Source organism: Protopterus annectens, chromosome 1.part1 (assembly GCF_019279795.1).
Source record: "Protopterus annectens isolate FY-2018-M chromosome 1.part1, PAN1.0, whole genome shotgun sequence".
Lineage (NCBI taxonomy): Eukaryota > Metazoa > Chordata > Ceratodontiformes > Protopteridae > Protopterus > Protopterus annectens.
The window spans coordinates 1,993,450,459-1,993,474,004 of NC_056726.1; the positions used below are offsets into that span (position 1 = coordinate 1,993,450,459).

The following is a 23,546-nucleotide window of genomic DNA, read 5'->3' on the forward strand; positions in this document are numbered from 1 at the left end:
AACCACATCGCCACAACAGTCAGGAAATCCTTCTTTGTGGCACACCTCATCACTAAGGGCTTTTCATCCAGAAAACGGAGGTCATTGTCCCACTGTACTCATCCCTCATTAGACACATTATAGAGTACAACACCCCATTTGGTATGTACCTCACAAGACATCTGCAACAGCTGGAAAGGCTGCAGAAATACCTTACTAAAAGAATCACAGGCCTAAAGCAGATGCCCTATGCTGACCGTCTAAAAAAACACCAGCTATACTCTGTGGCATATCGTCTACTCAGAGGAGATCTCTGTTTAACATACAAGGCTGTGTCAAACCCTGAGCTGTTGGACATGCTACTTTTAAAGAAATCCCAATCCCTCAGAGCCACACGCTCCAGGGATCTAAACCTTGTCATCACAATGAACAAAACATGGTGGAGGGATAGGTTTCTGACCCAGAGACTCCCCATACTCTGGAACGACTGCCCATACATGTCAAGCAGAGCACCTCCTTGGCCCTGTTCAAAAGGAACCTTGATGACTGGATGGGAGATAGGAAATTCACCCCGGTGATCATGTCAGTAGCCCTGCTGGACAAAGGTCCAGGGAAGTAAATATTGTGGGAAGAAATATCTGGGGAATTGTTTGGCTAGGCTTGTATAGGCCCTAGGGCCAATAGCCTAGTACCAACCTATGAACCTATGTAAAGAAATAAAAATGAGACACTGGCACTTTCCCACCTATCTGTTGAAAAGAGAGGAATTTAAGGAATGGGTAGTGTAGATTATTCAGGAGCTATTCCAGAGGATAGAAACTCGTTCTGAAACTATAGCTAGGGAGTGAGATAAAATTAACGTGGAATTTAAAAATAGGGTGGAAATAAAAGAAAGGGCTATGGTTAAGAATTAACAGTAATTATTTAGAGGGACTGACAAATGTTCAAGTATTTCAGAAGAAGAGGATCAACTGCAGAATGCTAAGCAGAAAATACAGCACTACTTCGCTAATATGCACAAGTATTGAACGTTTGCTGTTAAGCAACTGTTTTTTTGATAATAACACTAGAGCACAAATACTTTTAACACAATGACTCAGGTAACAGAAAGTAGAAAGTGCTGTTACAAAGCTTACGGAGCCTGTAACAAGGAAGGTAACAAGAGATCCTGTACAGGTATTAGAAATATCTTGGAAATTCTGTGAAAGTCTGTACAAAGTAGAGAAATATGGAAATCAAGAAAATAAACAAATGGAAATGTTTATGGAAGAATTAAATATGCCAAACTTAGAGGTAGATGAGGCTCAATTACTAATGGTTGGGATAGGAAGAGATGAGATAAAAATTGTGATGTATAACCAGTCCGCAGGAAAGTTCCCAGGAATAGATGGTATTCCTGAGGATGTTTGGAAGCTAACAGAGAAAAAAGTGATAAAGATCTGGAAGGTTTTATTTAACAACATTTTAAGAGGTGGAGAGGTACCATCATCCTGGAAGAAAGCAGTGGTAGCTGTAGTACCTAAAGAGGGTAAGGATCCATCAGATCTAGCTTCATAAAGGCCCATCATTTCAATAGTGAACCATGATTATAAAGTGTTCATGTCTATAGTGGCTAAAAGAATGGTAAAAGTAATGCCAAAATTTATATATATGGATCAGCGTGATTTTGTGGAGGGGAGGCAAACATTTGACAACAGTAACAGAACATTGATGACCCAGAGGGGAGCAGAATGTAAGAAAATACCTTTGTTGTTGGTGGGTCTTGATGCAGAGAAAGCATTTGACAGAGTAAGATTGGAGTTTTTGAGCAGGGCAAGGGAAGCATTTCCATTTCCTGAAAAATTATAAGGTTGATTAGGAGGATATATGAAGGATCGGATGTGGAAATTTAAGTGGTCCTCTCTGATAATTTCTTCTTGAGCAGATGAACCATGCAGGGGTGTCCTCTCCCCCTTTGTTATTTGCATTATATTTAGAACCAATGGCAAAGAAAATCTGGGGCTCAGAAATTCAAGGTTATTATTGGTATGATAGTCAAGAAAAGGTAGTTCTATTTGCAGATGATATTATTTTATACCTGACAAAACCAGAAAGAGACATTACAGTGTTGTGGAACATTTTGAGACCGTTTCAAATCTTTTTTTGGATACAAAGTTAATGAAGCTAAAACAATGGCAATAGCAGTAAATTATGTCCCCACATGATACAATTAAATACTTAGAGGAGTATGTAGCAACAGCATATGTAATCATCCGTGATATTGTAAGACTGAAATGATTACATTCATAATTTCATGTCTCCACCCCTTGATTTTTGATTTTGAGAGCAATAGGTACACCTTAAGAGATACTAAACAATTTTTAATAGATCTCTATGACTATCTTAAGGATTTGGTGGATACTACTGATGTTATTTTTGTCACCATGGATGTACATTCATTATTTACAGTCATCCCTAATGGGATTGGCATGGAAATGGTACATTGTTATTTAACCAGAGAATCTGATATGACAGATATCAAAATTGATTTATTAATGTCTCTTTTGAAACTTGTGTTGCATAATAATCTCTTTTGTTTTCAAGGGAAATGCTTCTTGCAGAAAGATGGCATAGCTATGGGCACATCATGTGCCAATAGCTACGCCAACTTGTTCATGGCCCAATGGGAATGTGAGTACATGTTTCAGTTGCCAACATTTAGAGAACATGTTTTATTCTACAAACGTTTTGTAGATGATTTATTCCTGTTATGGAGAGGTACCAATGTTGATCTACAATTATTTATTGATTCAATAAATGCGGCCACCACATATTTGAAGTTCAGCCATGAGTTTTCTTCCAATAAAATACCCTTTCTGGACATATACGTTGAGAAACTACCTGGTGGAATCATCAATACAGGATTGTTTAGGAAGTCTTGTCACAAAAACACGTTGCTACATCGTTCGAGTATGCATCCCCAATATGTTTTCAACAATATTGTTAAGGGACAGGCCATGAGGGTCTCTAGATACAATCCAAGTGATATAAGCTATGGTAGTGATTTAAATGATCTCAGTGAGAGGTTATTAGAAAGAGGTTATAGTAACACTGACATATATAAAGGTACAATGGACATTTCCCTCTTAAGAGAGAATTCGGCACATCCATACTTTTCAGATAAGGATGTTTTGAATATCCAAAAGGAGAAAAATAGCACCAACAAGACAGCATTCTCCATATCATACACTCAAGATGTAGGATTCATTAAAGATGTTGTTAGATCACACTGGAATATTTTGATGGTAGACACACATATAAAAGGAATTATAGGTGAAGTGCCATGTTTCAGGTATAGGAATAAGAGGAATTTGAAGAATATGTTATGTGACAATATACAATATTCATCAGTTTCCAACAACATACCACAGGGCACATGTAGATGTGAGTCATGTAACTTTTGTATGTACATTGATTTGAACAATGTATTTATACATCCTGTCACTAGGTATAATTACAACTTCAAGGTTCATGGTGACTGTCTCACCATGAGTGTGATCTATTTAGCTACATGCCAGGCGTGTGAGTCGTTTTATGTTGGGAAGACTAACAGACGCCTGAACAATCGTATACGAGAGCATTTGTACAGTATCAGGATGGCCCACAAGACCAACGCCTTGGCTAGGCATATCATGGAGTTTGGGAATACACATACTTTCAAGTTTAGAATAATAGAACAGGTGCATCCAAACATCAGAGGAGGGGACATAAAAAATTATACGGAAAGTAGGGAAAACATCTGGATATTGAAACTACGTTCAGATATGAAACCTGGGCTAAACACTATGTTCTCTGTTAAACCTTTTTTAAAAATGAGAAAACTTAGAACTTATATATGAATGTTGTAGTTTTTTATGATCATGAATGAGACTAATTTTATGTTTTAATACAAGCTGTATAACAAAGTTTAGGACTTGCAGCTTAATTCATGAGATAGTCGTTTTATTTCATGTGTTCTAGTATTGCTATATTTAATGACTAACTAGATTCATTAATATTTTCTTGTTGTATCTTTTTAATTTATGATTCCTAATTTCCCGCCCATTTGGCTAATTAATTGTGATTTTAATTGAGTTTGCTGCCTGAGTCTGAAGAAGCCTTATTAGGTGAAAGCGCTAACTCGTTTTATAAATAAATTATTCGTTCATTTTACGTTGCTGCTTGTTTTTGAGTTAATTTTAAAAAGAGAGAGATTTTTTCAGCTGTGTTCGACTCATCATATTTGCTTTGTTTTTATAATCACGTTGGTTCTTGAAGAGTCGTTCATTCCGCTTTGGTTCTTGTTTACAATATTATTTTATACCTGACAAAACCAGAAAGAGACATTACAGTGTTGTGGAACATTTTGAGACCGTTTCAAATCTTTTTTTGGATACAAAGTTAATGAAGCTAAAACAATGGCAATAGCAGTAAATTATGTCCCCACATGATACAATTAAATACTTAGAGGAGTATGTAGCAACAGCATATGTAAGCATCCGTGATATTGAAAGACTGAAATGATTACATTCATAATTTCATGTCTCCACCCCCTGATTTTTATATATATAAAATCTGTATATTTATCTCTCTCTATATGTGTATCTATCTGTGTCTATATATCTATATATCTATGTATCTATATATATATATATATCTATCTATATATATATATATATATATATATATATATATCAATATGTCTATATATATATCTATAGCTATAGATATATATATATATATATATATATATGTGTATGTATCTGTATATATATATATATATATGTGTGTGTGTGTGTGTCTGTGTATATATATATATATATATATATATATATATATATATATATATATATATATATATAGATCTATCTATATATATATATGTGTGTGTGTGTGTGTGTATATATATATATATATATATATATATTTTTGTATATATATATATATATATATATGTGGTGTATATATATATATATATATATATATATATATATATATATATATATATATATATGTATATATATATATATATATATATATATATATATATATATATATATATATATATATATATATATGTAATGTATGCATATATTTATATATAGCTATATATATATATATATATATATATATATATATATATATTGATATATAACTGCGGTGGTGGCGCTGCGGTAGCATTGTCGCCTCACAGATAGACGTCCTGTTCGATTCTCAGCTAGAGCATCTTCTGTGTGGAGACATGAATGAATCGGTGTACCTTCTTTGAAGGTTGCGTGTCAGAGCTGGCAACTCGGCACGTAAAAATCTACTGCCAGTCATTAGCGGACCGGAGTTCCGCTGTGGTGACCCCTAACTGGGAAAAGCCGAAAGACGCAACTTAGGAGTATGGATTAAAAATGATTCTGGTGTGGCAGCTAAGGATATGTGAGAAGAGACTAAACAAAAGATAATACAAAAACTGAAAAAATGGAAGCTTTATTATATGGATATGGATAGTAAGATGCAAGCAGTTAAACATGTTTTAGTCCCTTTAGTCATATACACAGGTCAAATATATTTTTGTCAACCAGAGGAGAAGTTGTGGACAGCTATTAATAAAGAGCTGAAGGACTTTCTCTGGGAGGGGAATATGGCAAGTATCAAGTGGGATAAGTTGATTCTTCCAGTAGAACAGGGTGGATTGGGATTCCTCAATTTGAAGGGGTATTTCAGAGTTACAATGTTAAGGCTCCTATACATTGCACAAGCAGAAAACTATAATTCAAAGTGGAAAGGGATGAGGCTGAAACAGGGGGAAGTTCAAGAAACAAGGAGAGACTGGGATTTTGGATGAGGCATTTAAGGAGAATAAGAATAATCATAGGTTCATAGGTAGGTACTAGCCTATTGGCTCTGGGGCCTATATAAGCCTAGCCAAAAAGGTTCCCTGGCTTTCGCCACCCAAGAAAATTGTTTCCCTGTGCCCCTGTCAAGCAGTGCTGCAGAAGTGATCCCCGGAGTGAATTTTCTATTTCCCATCTAGTCAAAGTTTTTCTTAGTGGGCCAATGAGGAGCTTTGCTTAACATGAATGGGTAGTTTGTTCCAGAGTATGGGAAGTCTCTGGGACAGGAATCTATCCCTCCAACATGTTCTGTTTATTGTGGTGACAAGGTTTAGGTCCCTTACAGAATATTATATCTATAAAGTAGCAGAAAGTATCCTAAGAACTAAGCCAACATGGGAATGGAGAAAGGAAATTCTGGGATATCTGCAATTAGGGATATAGACAATAGGAAAGAGGAGGCTGGAATTTATTGGATAAAACTGGCAAAGGAGCCAAGGTATTGGGAGTAACTAACTAGAACGGGAAAGATGACAGAATGTTAAGTCGCCAAAAATGTATTTGGACTGCAGGTTAGAGATTGCCTTCACTATCAAGGATTGGTATCAGAGTATAGACAAAGAGAAAGAAATGGGGGGGTCCTAAATGAAAGACCAGCATTAGTAGAGTTTTTAGTAGAATCTAGAGCAGAAGCTGCTATTAAAAAGGAGTAATTAGTAGAGCATATAAAATATTGCATGATAACTATAAGAATCAATCAGAGGAGATTAGAAATGATTGGGAAGAGAGACTGCATAAGCATTTCACAAAGAAACAATGGGAGAATATATGTTTGTGTCCCAAATATGCAACAAAATATTTAGGATTTTTGCTTGGAAATGTTTACATAGATATTTTTATACCCCAAGTAGACTCCAGAGAATTTTTCCACAGGTAGACAGCAAATGTTGGAGGCATAATGGAGAAGAAAGGGCTAACTGGGAACATATTTTCTGGGAGTGCAGTGAGCTGGTGGACTTTAAGGATTCCCTGCAGGTTACACTGTTGGAGATGCTGAGTGGGACTGCCATCTTTTCAAATGACCAAAGTGGGACATTTTTGGTACAAACGTCAGATTTTACAGGCCGACACATACCCACGGTCAGTACAAAGGATAGAACTTAACTTTTTTGCTTAAATAAACGCTTATTCTTGTAGCATTTTAGTTGCTTATTCTGTTTCTTATAACGTTTAGGTATTTTAGATACAGAATAACTGTTTAATGCAACTATTACATAAAATATAGGACATAATTTTGTCCTAAAATCTCAGGACATTTGCCATTTTTACAATTTTTTGTCAGGACACAACTGCCCAAAGAGGGACTGTCCCTCGCAAAGTGGGACAGGTGGTAACCCTAATGCTGGGTGGACCAATTGGTGTGACGAGGGAGATGATTTTTCTGAGCAGAAATCTGAATTGCCTAGACATGGTAAGGCATTGCTCTGTTTGTGGTGGCTGCCCAAAAAGCAATTACTAAAAAATGGAAATCAAAATCTAAACCAACTATACTAGAAGTAGTGAATATAGTAACAGGGATAAAACAACTGGAACTGAAGTCTTTAGAAAAGGGTAGGAGCAAACTACACAGGAAAACAAATGGGAACTGTGGGACCAGTATATACAGCAGAGGAATTAGGTTTACAAGAAGGCAGGACTTAGATGAGCTATGTAATGTTTTACTGAAAATGATTCAGTAGATTGTAAGTTGTAAGTAATGTTTGCAAGTGGGAGTGAGTCAATTTGGTTTGTGATGTAAAATGCTTCCAACTAGGGTTGTGTTAGTGTGGTTTGTTTTCATTTATATAAATGCATGATTGCCTATGCTGTAAGTGATGGTTTAATTAAAATGTTTCTTGTTTAAGAAAAATCTCACTCTACAGGCAACTTACCATCTGAGCAAAATATTGTGGCAGACTATTTGTCAAAGTCTGCCTGATCCTGTTTACATTTTGTGTACCAAGTCTTTGGCTTCATGATTTCTTTTGGGGTTATATGTTTTACACTTCTCTGTCTGATGACATTTACTGGCCACTTTACTAATATGCGGGTGACCTCTATTTATTGCTCATGGAAAGACTGACTAAGTATAGGTCAAATGGGGTGTCATAACAAATAGGTCTATGAAAAAAAGACAGAAAGGAAGCTAGCATATTTGGCTGTGTGCGTCAAAAACAGTAGTTTAAAAACTGTTGGAAATTGTTAGCAAATCACACAGCTAAATGTATACATATTTTAACACTATTTCTGCTACTCTGCATACATAACAAAATGTTATCTTAGTCATTCGCATTATGTGTTTATTTCTTTGTAGCTTTATGAAACATCTAAAGTACGTCATGGTTTAATGACACTTGGACCTAGTGGCTCTGGGAAGACTGCTGTTATTAATATTCTCATGAGGGCAATGACTGAGTGTGGTAGCCCTCATAGAGAGATGCGCATGAATCCCAAAGCTATCACTGCTCCTCAGATGTTTGGAAGGCTGGATGCTGCCACCAATGACTGGACAGATGGGATATTCTCTACTCTTTGGAGGAAGTCATTGAAATCTAAAAAAGGTAAATATTGATTATTTCTGATATTTTTATATTCATAGTTTTTATGTTCAGTAATAACTGCAAAGGAAGCATGTAATACAAGGACAAAGCTTAAACAAGAAACATATAAGGTAGATAAACAGCATTGCCTTCACAAATAAACAAAGACAAATATTTGCAGTCCAGTAAATGTCACAGCATAACAAATAACTGGAGTACCAAACATTGGTCATTAATTAAACAATTCATACACAGTTCTTTCATTTGATGCAGGTACAGAAATCACACTTCTGCCAATGAAAAGAAAATGAATGCCCATACAGATGGCATCATAGAAATGGCTAGCCAATAGCAATGAGAGAATTCAGTATTCTGAGAAAAAAATCTGTTTAGGTTGTCCTATTTAATTAGGGAGTCTTATAGCTGATTGATGACATTTATGTGAGAACTTTTATGAAGGGAATGCTGTTTTTTTAAAGATGTAAATAGCCGTAAAGACACCCAGTATACTTTTTCCAGTGTTTGGCCACATAAAATTTAACCCATTCTGATACTGCACAAACCAAATGAGTATTTTCCATTGAGTGATAAAGAAATTAGTATTACAAGCAGAATATTATACTATTTACAGTCCTCTCTATATTTTGTAATCCAGTATTTTATTTTAATTATTCAACAATGAAACCCAAATAAGTGGAATACATTTACATTCCTCAAAAGTAGAAAACATCTGGAACATAATTATCCCTGTACACACAACAGTTTGTGGAGTCAAATCTGCCCATTACTACTAATTTATCGAGAGTTGTGTAGATATCATGTAGAAGCGTAAACTGAGAATTTTGAAATGAATTATGAACATATGATAAGTAGTGCTTCTTTTTGGAGTAACTCGGCTATGATTAAACAAAATGTAATTTGTTACTGAAAAATATTTTGCAACTGTAGTTCTTATTAAATTAAGTTGTAGAGTGACACTGGCTTTAAGGTTTCACATTCAGGTTTCTTACAGATATGGGACAATTTCTTCATAATAGTTGCAGTAAGAAAGAACATTTTATCACTGGGAAAGCTAGCATATTGCGAGATTTATTATTAATTGTAATATTAGGATTATCTAAGAGTGCTTGTAACAGCAGGATTGATTTAAATGACCCTATTTTTTCAGGAATTTATGAAGTACGAGAGTACTAATAATTTAAAATGATGGAAGTTTCAAAAATATAAAAGCTTGAGTTAAGATAATCCAAAAAAGAATGCTGTTTGAGACCAAATTAAAGTGTCAGAAACACTAAACAGTTTGATGAATCTCAACACAGCATAGAAACTAGATAGGGTTGGTAACTTAAGTCCACACTTTATTTTCAGGTGTTTGAGCTTACACAAGTTGATGTAGAAATCTCTGTTGTTCCACAGAAATGTTAACACTATTTTTAAAAGGCCTGAAGCATTCATGATATGTGTTAATGAATTATTACAAAAATAAAGCAGGCTCAGGAAGGTAATTATTTTAGCAGTAGTAACTCTTGCAAGCAAGCTAAAATTGAGTTTACTGCAGTTATCTGGGTCATTGGAATTTGTATAAATGAAATTATGAGTGTTGAATGCTATTTACTATATTATTAATAGTACTCAGAAGGGAAGGGTTGATTTATCAACACTTAACTTGGAGTTTGAAGCTTTGCTATAATCGTTGAATGATTGCAATAAATGAGGGGTTGATTTAGCTGAATTTTGAAAATGCCAGAAGATATTGTATATATTTAAATGTGAACCTGTATCTGTGTGATTTTGCATGTTTGCTATCATGCTTGCCATCCACCCTGGTAACTGTCATATTGACAATACACCCCTTAGAGATGACCCAGTAGTCAGAGAGTTAGGGGCACACATAGATGGTAATCTAGCCTTTGACCATCATGTGTCTACACCCCTGGTAACTATCATATTGACAATACACCCCTTAGAGATGACCCAGTAGTTAGAGAGTTAGGGACACACATAGATGGTAATCTAGCCTTTGACCATCACGTGTCTACAGTAGTGAGGAAATCCTATGTTGTGCAACGTATAAACAAAAGTATGGTAAATAAGTCCAAGGAAGTAATTGTTCCACTGTATTTGGCATTCATCATACCTATCACTGAGTACAATGTCCCCTTTGATATGTACCTAACCAGGCATATCCAACAACTGGAACATCCACGGAGGTTCCTCACTAAAATAATCCATGGCTTAAGTAAAATGTCCTATGCAGCCCACCTCAAGGCTCTATCCCTGTATTCTATCTCCTACAAGCTTTTGAGGGGAGATATATGCCTGACAGCATTGTCAGACCCCACTCTGATGGACCTCCTGCATATCCACAAAAGCAACAGCACCAGAATTACTCGTTCTGAAGACTTAAACCTTGCCTGTGATATAAATAGGACCTGCTGGAGAGACAGGTATGTATCCCAGAGATTACTCCATCTCTGGAACAGGATCCCTATCCATGTGAAGCAGAGTTCCTCCCTACCCCAATTCAAGTGCAGCCTGGACAATTGGATGGGGAACAGGAAATTCATCCTTGGTTTGGCACCAGTCTCTCTAATGAACACAGGCATCCTGTAAATGGTTCATCTCCCAGGACCTAGCTTGTAAATGTTTCATCTCCCAAGCCCCTGCTTGCACTTATCAAGGGTATCAGAACTTGACAGAGATTTGGAATGCATGGCTAGGCTTAAAAAGCCCCTTGTAGTCATTAGCCTAGTAAACACCTTTGAACCTGAGCAATATATATGTTTCTTTGTTGCTGATAAAAATTTTCCAGAGGGTTCTGATCTCTCTGGTTAACAAATAAATACATTAAGTAATTACCAAACAAACAAATAAATGTAACAATATTGATGGTTGTGTTAAAGAAGTTAATTTCTAATAATTTGGGGCCCAGGGCAACTCTAAAGAACAAAGGTTCCAAGTCGTCACTATGACACAGAGGTAGGACATGTGCCTGTACTGTTGGTGACCCATACTCTGGAATGAACTCAAATTACTGTTAGGGTTGACAAGAGGAGGATAGGATGAACTGTTGCAAGCTGCTTTCCTTTTGTAGGCAATGAGTATTCATGGGGAAACTGCTGCTTCTGTGAGCTCAGGTGGAGACCTGAAACCTCACAAGCAACCTTCTAGGGGAGCAGCATGATGCAGGAATATCAGTTCACTCAACATTTCTCAAGCTTGAAATTCTGACAGGCTTTATGAACATAAATGCACTTGGTGTCACACTAAATATATCCCTTTTGTTGTTGATCACTTCCTGGGTACTATTTAAAAGTACCACGAGGTCAATTCTCTGGGTAGTTGGAGGGCCCCTTCCAGAGTCATGGTTATGTTGGGGTAGCTTGGCAAGGAGCAGGTGGGGGATCTGGGGTTTGCAGATAAGGTAACTGAGGGAACAGTCAGAGGGTTAAGTGGACCAGGAAGGGAGAATCATAAAAAAAGGAACAAAGGCTTTGAGGATAAGACAAAAAGACAGAGTAACAATGTGCATCCTTGCTTAGTAATCCTGCAAATCTTTATAGAAGAAGAGTATCTCCCATTTACTAATAAACAGTTAGAAGCTGAACAATATAAAATCTTAATGGCTTGAATATAACTGTCTAGAAAAGGAAATTTTTATAGGACTTGACATGGAAGAGGAACAAGTATTCAGTGGAATGCCTTACTTACATCTAATGTGATAGCCCCAATGTTGGTTATCATGACTCATATTATGAAAAACAAAATAGAGAAGAAACCACACAGTAGCACATAACGAAATGATAAAGCGCTTTTCGTTTATTCCAATAAACAAACTTCTTCAGATCAAGAAAAACAAAAAGTTGCAGCTTAAATACTCTCTGGGCTAATACTTACAAAGTCAATTAACTACTTAAAGTGAAAGCTGACTTAAAAGACACACCCTATTTGCAAACACAACTAGACTAAAAACTGCTTTTAAAGTAAAAGCTAAAAATCCAAATAGTCAGACTAAAAGTACAACTAGCGTTGTCTATAAAAAATGTGTAAATCTAGCCTACTACTAAGCTAGTGAGGCAAAGAAATAATAATTACAAGTGCATAAAAACTCCGCTGATGTTTGTAAAACTGAGTTAATACAAATACCTGTGTTAGTGCACTAAACTGTGTATGTTGAAGCACATCAAGTGTGCTGAACATAATTGGTAATAAGTAAAGTATCAAGATAAAACTACAAATTCTCAGCAAAAAATACACATAAGGTCACTGAACCAAGGTGCTCAAAAGCATTAGAATAACTGTGTCGTGCTAGTGTGGAAGGTAACCTGACACAGCCTACCTATTAAGGCTCCTAAGTTTAAGAACACTACTTAAAGAGAGCGAGAGCTGTTTTGGCAAATTAGACTCAACGCATACAGCTCACCAGGTCTGAATGAGAACTGTTCTTTAAGTAGTGTTCTTAAACTTAGGAGCCTTAATAGGTAGGCTGTGTCAGGTTACCTTCCACACTAGCACGACACAGTTATTCTAATGCTTTTGAGCACCTTGGTTCAGTGACATTATGTGTATTTTTTGCTGAGAATTTGTAGTTTTATCTTGATACTTTACTTATTACCAATTATGTTCAGCACACTTGATGTGCTTCAACATACACAGTTTAGTGCACTAACATAGGTATTTGTATTAACTCAGTTTTACAAACACCAGCGGAGTTTTTATGCACTTGTAATTATTATTTCTTTGCCTCACTAGCTTAGTAGTAGGCTAGATTTACACATTTTTTATAGACAATGCTAGTTGTACTTTTAGTCTGACTATTTGGATTTTTAGCTTTTACTTTAAAAGCAGTTTTTAGTCTAGTTGTGTTTGCAAATAGAGCGTGTCTTGTAAATCAGCTTTCACTTTAAGTAGTTAATTGACTTTGTAAGTATTAGCCCAGAGAGTATTTAAGCTCCGACTTTTTGTTTTTCTTGATCTGAAGAAGTTTGTTTATTGGAATAAACGAAAAGCGCTTTATCATTTCGTTCTGTGCTACTGTGTGGTTTCTTCTCTATTTTGTTTTTCATGACTCATATTATAATACAGAATTAGTTCCATTTTAGTATTGTTATCCTAGTTCTGCCTTGATTCCACAAATCCCATCAAACAGTTCTGCTTTGATTCTACAGTATATTATTTGGGCTGTGGTTTGATGGTGTAGGTGCTCAATCAACATATTAAATATGATTTTGCATTTCCCATAGCAAGATACAGGAAGCATGCAGTGATTTACACTCATGCTATGCTGCAGACAGTGATGTGATTTTTCTCGGAGTCACAGTGCCTTTGCAGTCCTATTGTCTAATTCCAGGATATGATTTTCAAGAGTAAAGATTTTTTCTTAGCATTTTTAACACGTTATTTTACTAATAATGGAGCCTCTAACCATAGATTTAAATGCAGCCTACCTATTATCTAATAGAATTTCTTCATCTTATTACAACTCATATGATAAATCAATACTATGAAATAATTTTCATAGTATTAATATATAGTAGATTTAACCTCCAGTTGTATCAGCTCTACTGTTCGGCAGTGTAGAATTGTTAAATTGAATTAATGAGCAGTCTAAGAAGGAATCTGTGTTCTGAATTCCATTCAGGGTTATATCTTTGGAAAGTCATTGACAGAAAAAAATCCATTGCTTCACCATGATCTTGCTGACAATAAAAGGATAGCCTACACTTTTCCTATTTGCCAAAAGCATGATAAGGTCTTGCACTTTAATAAAATCTGATGAGTTATATATGTCTGTTATAATATAAGGATGATCCAAGTTTGTCTGGGGGTGCTTAATGAAAATTTTAAATGGATGGGTGTTATGTCTGTCCTTTCTTCATTAGCGATGTACATTCTAGACAGAGCTCGCACAAATAACTGATGTGACAATTCTAAGTGTGGATATTCCATGGTTCAACAAACATTTATCTACAAAAGCAAAATACATGTAAAGGAGTACCTCAGAGTGAAAATATATATTAAGATTAAGGGGTATGGTGGCCATAACCACCCACATTGCATGTTTGTTTGCCTGCCACAGAGTATGTGTTTAATTCATTCATTTGTGTGTTTACTTGGGTCTATAATAGAACACCGAACTTTTAAAATTTCGAGTGTTCTAATATCGACCCATTTTCAGCGAACGCTGAAAATATTGAAGAAACAGAAAAACAAATGTTTTCCTAAGGAAAGAATTTGGTTGTCCGTTTCTGTTGCTTCAGTATTTTCACCGCTGTGGTGGAAAGTTACGGGTCGGGTTCAGGTAAGTGTGCGATTGTGTGGATGTGAGGTTTAGGGCAGGGTAGGTGAGTTAGGGTTAGGGCGCGGGTGAGGTGACTGTGCGATAGTGACAGACCTTAGGGTTAGGGTTTGGGTTAAGGTAAGTGCATAGTTAGTGGTGTATGTATAGTTTAGTGTAGGGTTAGGTGTAAGAGTTTAGGTGTATGTGTGTGGATTGCTGTTTGTTTGGTGTGCTTGTGTTGTGTGTATGTGTTTTGTAACAGCAAATTTTTTCCTAGGGAAAAAATTTGCTGTTCTGAATGTTCGATGTTTTAAATTTTCGATTCATAGGGTTCGATATTAGAACACTCGACATTTTGAATGTTCGGTGTTCTAATATAACCCCTTTTACTTTTGGTAAGGTGTTTCCCATTTTGTAATTATACAACCGTTTATGAATATAATAGCATATCCAATGTTGTCTATTTTCATCCAATTCAGCATGTGGGTTGTTGTATCTGCTTGGACCTGACCTTAGTACTTTCTTCCAGAGCTTTGGATCTGAGGCTGTGACTCTTCCCCTGCTCATGATTCCCTTCTCCCCTCTGAACTACTTCAGCTCTCGTTTGCCACCTGAATCCACCAGACATGAGTCCAAGAGCTCTGAGTTTTTTGTGATAAGTGAAAGTATTTTTTCTAAAAATTTACATATCTTTGATTCCTCCTTTTTAGGATACTTGGTGTAGTCTATAGTTGTTGGGTACTTTTGGATATATATAGGTTTATGGTTAGCCTCAACTGATTTTTTGGTGTGTGTGTGTGTTTTTTTTTCTAGATAGTTCTTTAGTGTTGTATCTAATCTATAAGGTTAGAAGTGTGATATTTCTATTAGAATTAGACTTAGTGTGTGTTTGTTAAATTTGTTGATTTCTATGTTTATTGTAAAATTTCTGATGTCAGATAAACCTCAAGATTTTAAAAAGCCTTCACCTCATGGCCAGAAAATCCCTCCTTTGTGTGCATTGTTTGGGTACTGCCCACCTTCAAACTGACTGTGATATTTGTGCTGCTTTTCATTCTAGGGTTGTTGGTAGGAAAGAAAAACTTATTTTAAAAAGATTGCTTCCCCTTTAGACAGGGTCTTCATCATCTGCCTCTGTAGCTATGTCTTCTGATACTAGGTCACCTTCAGCTTCCCCAAGCAGTAAGACAGAAAAAGCAAAGAGGAGGAAAGAGACAAGTCTAACGAAAAGCAAAGAGAAAAGGAAAATTTATAGAAAAATTATCTGAGGAGAAAAGGTTGGAGGAAAAGAGATCCAAAAAAACAAGGGTAAGGTCCCCAGATGCAACTGATCCTTTGGGTCCAGTACCTAAAACACAGAGGCAGTCAGATCCATCAGCTAGTCGGGTCCATATTCCCTCTTCCCATGCTAGATTTTTACTGGAACAAGTGAGCCCTTGGATCCATTTGCCTATTTTACAGGAGAAATTATTCTACAGGCCCTCATTGATAGCTTCATCATCAGGGATGGTCCAGCCCATGAGAAGTCTTACTAAAATGGATGTCGACTGTAATGTGAAAAAATTCTTAAGGACACAGATCCAATTAGGACGACTCCTGGTACCATCCTTGAAGGGATCTCCGGATATAGGACCGTCAACCCTTTCACTTTTTTCTTTTGTACCAGCTCACCTTTTGGATCCAGTTCCTATGGGTCCAAACCCTTCTGGTGCATCTCAGTATGATGTGAAAGTTCAGGGAACTTCAGAGCCAACTACATCTCTTACTGTCTCAACCCTGATTCTATTGATCAAGATAAGTGTCGGAACCAAAGCTTTGGTGTCAACTTCCCAGTGATGGAATCGAATCCAAGGTTTTCTGAGCCATCTCTTCCTGTTGGGGTCTTGGCACGTGGTAGCTCGGGTTCAAGGTCATCCTCAGAGCTGACCTCACTTGGACCAGGAAGAGGTCTGAGACTTTCAACAATGGGAAAACGTCCTCAGTTCTGATTGTGATATTGGCTTTTGAGGTTGTTGAAAGGGCTTTGGCTGGACCAAAATGGCAGTCACAGACCTCATGTCAGGATCTGTCCCAACTCCCAGTGGATCTTCTGACTTATTCCTCTCATTCTGATCAACAGGGACAGTCAAAACCTATAAGGTTCAAGAGTACTCAACACTTGAGTTTCTATTTTGATTCCATCCTGTCTCCAGAAGAAGCCCACAGACAAGTTCCTTGGAAACAGATATGCAAACAGAAGCCCTTAGACTCATCTCCTGAGTCTGCCATTGAAGACATGAATTTGGATGAAGGTGAATGTTCCCCTAGATCCTCCCTGGAAGATGTCACATTTGGAGACATCCTAGAATTGATGAAGCAGAAGGGTGGCTGGGCTACTGAAACCCCTTCTCCAGATGAATCTCTGTTCCTCAAAGCTTTTGAAATTGGCTCATCTGCCTCTTGGGTGGTTACCCCTCTGGATGCCCTTATAGATCTTCTGACATAGAGGACATGGAAGGATTCTGACATGGTAGAAGCCATCCCCAAAAAGCTGGACAGGATTTTAGCGGCTCCAAAGGACAGGAAACATTGTTTCAAAAGAATCTCCAGAAGATGCCATGCTAGCAGCTGCAGCCATGAAGAAGCAACTGACTCAGGACAGTTCATCTGTTCATGTCCCTAACATGAACTCAAGGGCATTGCACAATGTTGGGAAACAGACTTATGCTTCGGTGACTTTTGCAGTCAGAGAGCTGAATTCCCTTGCCATATGACTCACTTTCAGAGGGAATTGACCAAGGAAATTTCCACGTTCATCTCCGGTAACTTGCCACCAGATATTCAAAAAACATAGACACCCAGTTGTCTACTCTACAATTCACCTGTAATGTAGCCATGCACCTGCTGTCTAATGCAGCAGAAAGTACAGCCACAGCAGCTGGCACAGGTATGTGTCATCATGACTGAATGCGGCTCTGTGACTTAGCAGAAATCTTCAAGGTGTTGTTTATTAATTCCCTTTTCAGTGGCTCTACCCTATTTGGGCCAAAAGTTAAAGAAAAACTTCCTAGAAGTGAACAGGATGGTAAGACCCTGTCTGCTGTGGGAATCCATTTCTCCACCCCTCAGAGGTATTATTCCAGAAAACAATGAGGTGGTAAGAAAATGTGGTTCAGAAAATCATAAGGTTTTCACCAAGACACCTCTGGAGACAGACCCCAAGGAAAAGGAGGGGGTATCTCACATAGATGTCCCCTAGAGGCAGAGTTGGACCTCACAATCTAGGTTTTTATGGTCCTTTCACCCAGAAATCTTCTCAGTGCTCCAGAAGGGTTACCCAACTGCCGACCTCTGGAGGCAGTTGGGGTACTTAACCTTATACCCACAAGCCTGGCAAGACATTACATCAGATTCCTAGGTGCTAAGGATAATAAGCAGAGGCCTCACCATTCCTTTTGGTTAAAGATTCCCGATATTCCATCTAGATACCGGAAAGAAGCGTCATCCAACAGATCCCCCAGACCAGTTAGGATCCGGAGTCTGTTTCTAAGTCTTTTGTAGGTCCAAAGAAAACAGGGGACCTCAGCCAGCTCAGTCAATTTGTGAGTCAGACAAAGTTCCAGATTGTCACAGTACAATTCATTACCTCTGCTGAGGAAGGATGATTGGATGTGGTCTGTAGATCTTCAGGACGCCTACTATGATATAAAAAATACAGTGGCAATCCAAGAGATTTTTTTGTTTCCATCTGAGAGTAGTAATTTTCAGTTCAGAGCACTACATTTCAGTTTCACCACAGCCCCCCCCGGTGTTCACCAAGATTATGGCAGTGGTAACAGCTCAACTCGGACTGCATGGGATCCAGGTCTTCCTCTATATAAAATCAATTGGTTCTTAACTGCTACTTCAAGGGGTCTACTAGTACAACAACAGGCAATACTTCTTTGTCTCAGATCTAGTAGGAATTACAGTGATGTAGACATCCTCCCATCCCAAAGGATCATGGGTTTGCACCTCTATTAGACTGATTCGAGCAGCATCTTCTGTATAGATTTTCCTGAGGGCTGTGTTATTCTCTGCTCTCCTTGCCAAGGCTTTTTCATACACAGTGAGAGCTCCCTTCACTTCCTGTTTCCGGACAATCTTGTCTGAGGCGAGAGAATATCAGGTGCTCACATTGCTAGAGCTCTAAGGTCATGCTTGCATATGTCCTTGTAGTGCAATTTGGATTGCCCTTTCAACCTCTTTCCAAACTCCAGCTCTCCAAAAAGGAGGTATTTCGGTATTCAGCCACCCATCAGGCATGAGACATGATCCAACCAATGCATACAGCTTTGTTTCAGGAGGGTGAACATAGAGGTGGTGCCTGTCTGCTCAAGTACTCTGCTGTTGGGGATCTTGCTCTGCACCGAAGGTAGCACATATGGAATACATTGAGTCATTTCTCCTGTTTAGAGCACAGAGTCCATGTTTCATTGGCATACAGTAATGTGCTCAAAACACAGAATGTGTAAACCTGCACCTTGGTGAGCACAGTGAGCTTATTATTAGCCCGTACTCTCTATTTTTCAGCCTGGAAAACATTGTGGCAGCTTTTCTAATGCACTTGTTGATCTCACTATCAAGCAGCAAGTTGTTACAGATTGTAGAGCCTAAGTACATGAATTCTTGGACAACCTCTAGCTCATAGTCGCTCACCGTGATTGATGGCTCATTGCCCACATTTTGACCCATCATCTGGGTCTTTTTTTAACTGATTGTGAGGCCAAATTCCATATGTGCATCTGCAAAGTGAGTCCTGAGTGACTGAAGTCTTGCTGAGTGTCAGCCAGAATAGCTGCATCATCAACCAACAGGAACTCCCTTAGATACTTCCTAAGCACCCTGGTCTTTGTTCTAAGTCTTGACAGTTTGAAGAGTTTGCTCTCCATTCTGGTTCAGAGAATGATACCCTCTGTAACAGTTCCAACAGCAAATTTCAACAGAACTGAAAAGAAGATACCAAACAATGTTGGAGCCAGTACACACCCCTGCTTTATTCCACTAAGAATCTCGAAGGGTTCAGATGTGAACCTTCTTGCCTTCATCGAAGACCTGATGATGCTAAGCAGTATTGGAGGACAGATGATCTTTGCCAGAATTGCAAACAGACCTATACATCTGACAAAGTTAAATGCCTTGGTCAGATCAATGAAGGCAATATATGGAGGTTGCCATGTTTATAGTAGACCATCCAGCTCTGAACCCATACTAAGACCTTGAGTAAACTCTCTCTGCAAGAATGTGGAGCCTCTTCAGGACAATATGTGCAAGCAGCTTCCCCATGGTACAGAAAAGTGAGATGCCACTATAGTTGTTGCACTTACTTTTGTCAACGAACAGAAAAGAGAGCCAGCACCAATCCTGTTGCAAAATTTAATGTATTAGAAAATACACATACTATACATAATTGGCTGCAAAAACATATAACTGAACACAAACCAGTTTCGGCTAACCAGCCTTCCTCAGTGTGACTAAAAAACATTACATTCTCAAGCAGCCCATACATTTAAAGAAATATAATTGAGACAGGGACCAGTCAGATAAGAGCATAGTTAAAACATTCAAAATTGTTCATTTAAACCAGGTGGAAAAAGCCCACCCAGTTTTACAATCCACTTTTTTTCTTTAATATTTAGAACTTGATGTAGGCCAGCCAAATCAGTATGTTTGTGTACAATGCAATCAATAATGGTGAATCTAAATGTACCAGTTGGATGGTTGGAAATATGTTTATATAGAGCACTGGTTTGTTTATGTGTCCTGAAGTCACTCAAGTGCTCACTAACTCTGAACCTAAAAGGCCTAGAGGTTTGTCCCACGTAAAAAGCTTGGCAAGAGCAACTAGCTATGTAAATAATCCAAGCTAAGCTGCAATTGCCAAAAAAGTTTATATCATAAACTTTAGAAGTATTTTTGCTGGTAAAACAGGTGGTTTTGTATATGTGTGAACAACTAGAGCAGTGACCACAAGGATGACACCCTACCAACTTATGCCCAGTAATAGTAATTTGCGTCAGTATTTCTCTTCTTGTCGAGCCCTCTTATAATGACTAAATAAGGAACATAAAGATCTGACTCTGCGGAAGGAAAAAGCACATTTATCAGCCAAAAACTCAGTCAATTGTGCTTCACCCCCTAAAATATTCCAATGTCTGGAAATTATGTTCATAAATGATTTGGTATTCTTACCATAGGTAGTAACTAGCCTAGTTTGAAAACCCTGGGTGGAAACCCGTTTTTTATATTTCATCAGTTCAGTTCTCTGTAATGATTCTGCATATTGCTTGGCAGTATGGATGTCACCAACCCTGTATCCACGGGCTCTGAATCTAGCACAAAGATCTGATTTAAAATATTCGTGAGTGGCAGTGTTAGAGCATATTCTTTTGACCCTAAGAAATTGGGATTTGGGGATATTCTCGATGACATGCTGGGGGTGGAAGCTAGATGCATGGAGAAGAGTATTATACTGAGGGAATTTGCGGAAAACCTGTGTATCCAACGTATTGGATGAGGTACGTGTAATCAAGACATCCAAAAAAGTGATTTCCTGTTTATGCCAAGTGACCTTAAACTCAATACCCCAAACATTCTTATTCAGGTATTTCACAAATTCCTGAAGATACTCAGCATCCGCCCTCCACACCAACCAGCAGTCATCAAGATATCGTCTCCAAATATCCATTTCATCAAAAAAGATATTATGACTCATATCATGGATGAGTATTTCTTCAATGTAGGCCATGAATAAATTGGCATATATAGGGGCAAAAGATGCCCCCATTGCTGTGCCCCAAACTTGCCAAACACATTGTTGTTAAAAATAAAAAATATTCTTATCAAGAGCATATTCCGCCAGGCATACTAGAAAGGTATTAAATCCTGGTCTATATATATAAATACCAAACAATGTTGGAGCCAGTACACACCCCTGCTTTATTCCACTGAGAATCTCGAAGGGTTCAGATGTGAAACTTCTTGCCTTCATGGAAGACCTGATGAGGCTAAGCAGTATTGGAGGACAGATGATCTTTGCCAGAAGTGCAAACAGACTTATACATCTGACAAAGATGAATGCCTTGGTCAGACCAATGAAGGCAATATATGGAGGTTTGTTCTTCTACCCCCTGCACTTTTCTCTGTTAGTTGCCATGTTTATAGTAGACCATCCAGCTCTGAACCCATACTAAGACCTTGAGTAAACTCTCTCTGCAAGAATGTGGAGCCTGTTCAGGACAATATGTGCAAGCAGCTTCCCCATGGTACAGACAAGTGAGATGCCACTATAGTTGTTACAATTACTTTTGACGCCCTTATTCTTATAGATAGTAACTATGTTAGCATCCCTCATATCTTGTGGTACACTACCTTCTCTCCAGCATTGGCAAAGTATTGCATGCAGTTCTGAGATTAGGGTACCACTGGCACATTTAAAGATTTCTGAGGGAGTACCATCTTTCCCTGGGGCTTTTCCTGAAGAGAGTGCTTTTAGTGCATTGTTGAGTTCCTCCAAGGTAGGCTCAGCATCAAGTTCAAGTCATAGTTAGCAGACGCTCAATAGCATTCAGGGCTCTCTTTGTAACTGTGGTCTCTCTGACATACAGCTGTGAGTAGTATTCCACCCAGCATTCCATCTGTTTGGTTCCATCCTTCAAGGCTTCGCCTATGGCCAACTTAAGTGGGTTGATTTTCCTTTTTGATGGGCCAGTGGCTTGCTTGATCCCATCATACATTCCTCACATGTTAGCAATATCTGCATCCTTTTGAATCTCGAAGCAAAGTTGAAGCCAGTAATCATTTGCACACCACCGAGCTACCTGCTGCACTTGTCTCCAGGTACAATGGAGTGCCTGCAAGTTCTCCTCATCGGGCAAGGACCTGTATGCAGCCCGTGCTTGTCTCATCTTCTTAGTCAGGGGTGTCAGCACTTCAGTGTAGGCTTCAAACCAATCAGCACACTTGACTGTCTTCTTCCCAAGGAAAGATATTGCAGTGTTATAGGTCGCATACTGTAGTTTTTCCCATCTCTTGTTAGTGTCAGTATCATCCAGGCAGGGCAAAGCCTCTTCAAGTTCTTGAACAAACTTGTATACTTTTGAAGGGTCACAAGTCTTGCCTATGTCTTTCCTTTTTAAAGTAAAAGAATCTTTGCTTCTTAATATACATGAGCAAGTAGTTGGTATCACAGTCTGCTCTGTGGTAACTGCTTGTTACCCTGATGCTACCTAGACTGCTGCTTTTTGTAAGGACAAAGTCATGTTGGTGCCAATGCTTTGATCTTGGCTGCTGCCATGAAACTTTGTGCTGGGGCTTGACATTGAAGAAGATGTTGGTTATGCAGAGGTCATATTAGGAACAAAGTTCAAGGAGATGCTATCCATTTTCATTCATCTTTCCTGTTCTGAACTGTCCCAGATAAGGTCAGCTGTGATGGTCATCACAAACTCTGGCATTAAAAATCCCCAAGAATGAATAATGGTTCATGGGAAGGGACCTCACTGATGGCAGCACTACGTTCATCATAGAATTGTCCTTGACTTCCTGAGTAGAAGTTAAAGTAGGAGCATAGATGCTGAAGATGTCGACCATGGCCATTGGTGTTTGTAGCTGAATTTTCAACAGTCTCTCATTTCCCATAGTCACTGATGTTCTGTAGATCTTCCATAAGGCCTGAAGTCATCATCCTTACATTCCATGTGCCTAGCCCAAAGGCTGGTTTATTTTGTTGCTTTTTTGTGTCTTCAGTTGTATTATTAACAATCCATCTGTTGGGGGTTCTCTAAGCCCCACACACCCAGTGGAGCAAATGGACCATGGTGAGACAGCACCTATTCAGTTGGGGGC

At 38.1% G+C, this 23,546-nt stretch overlaps 1 protein-coding gene across 1 annotated transcript in view; it reads left to right on the top strand.

Annotated features, from left to right (window-relative positions):
• LOC122816787 (dynein axonemal heavy chain 8-like) overlaps positions 1 to 23,546 on the top strand; it is a 9,517,065-nt gene that overhangs the window by 8,708,926 nt on the left and 784,593 nt on the right. Inside the window, 1 exon segment of the mRNA XM_044089814.1 lies at positions 8,176 to 8,422. Within this exon segment, the coding sequence (XP_043945749.1) occupies positions 8,176 to 8,422 (247 nt within the window).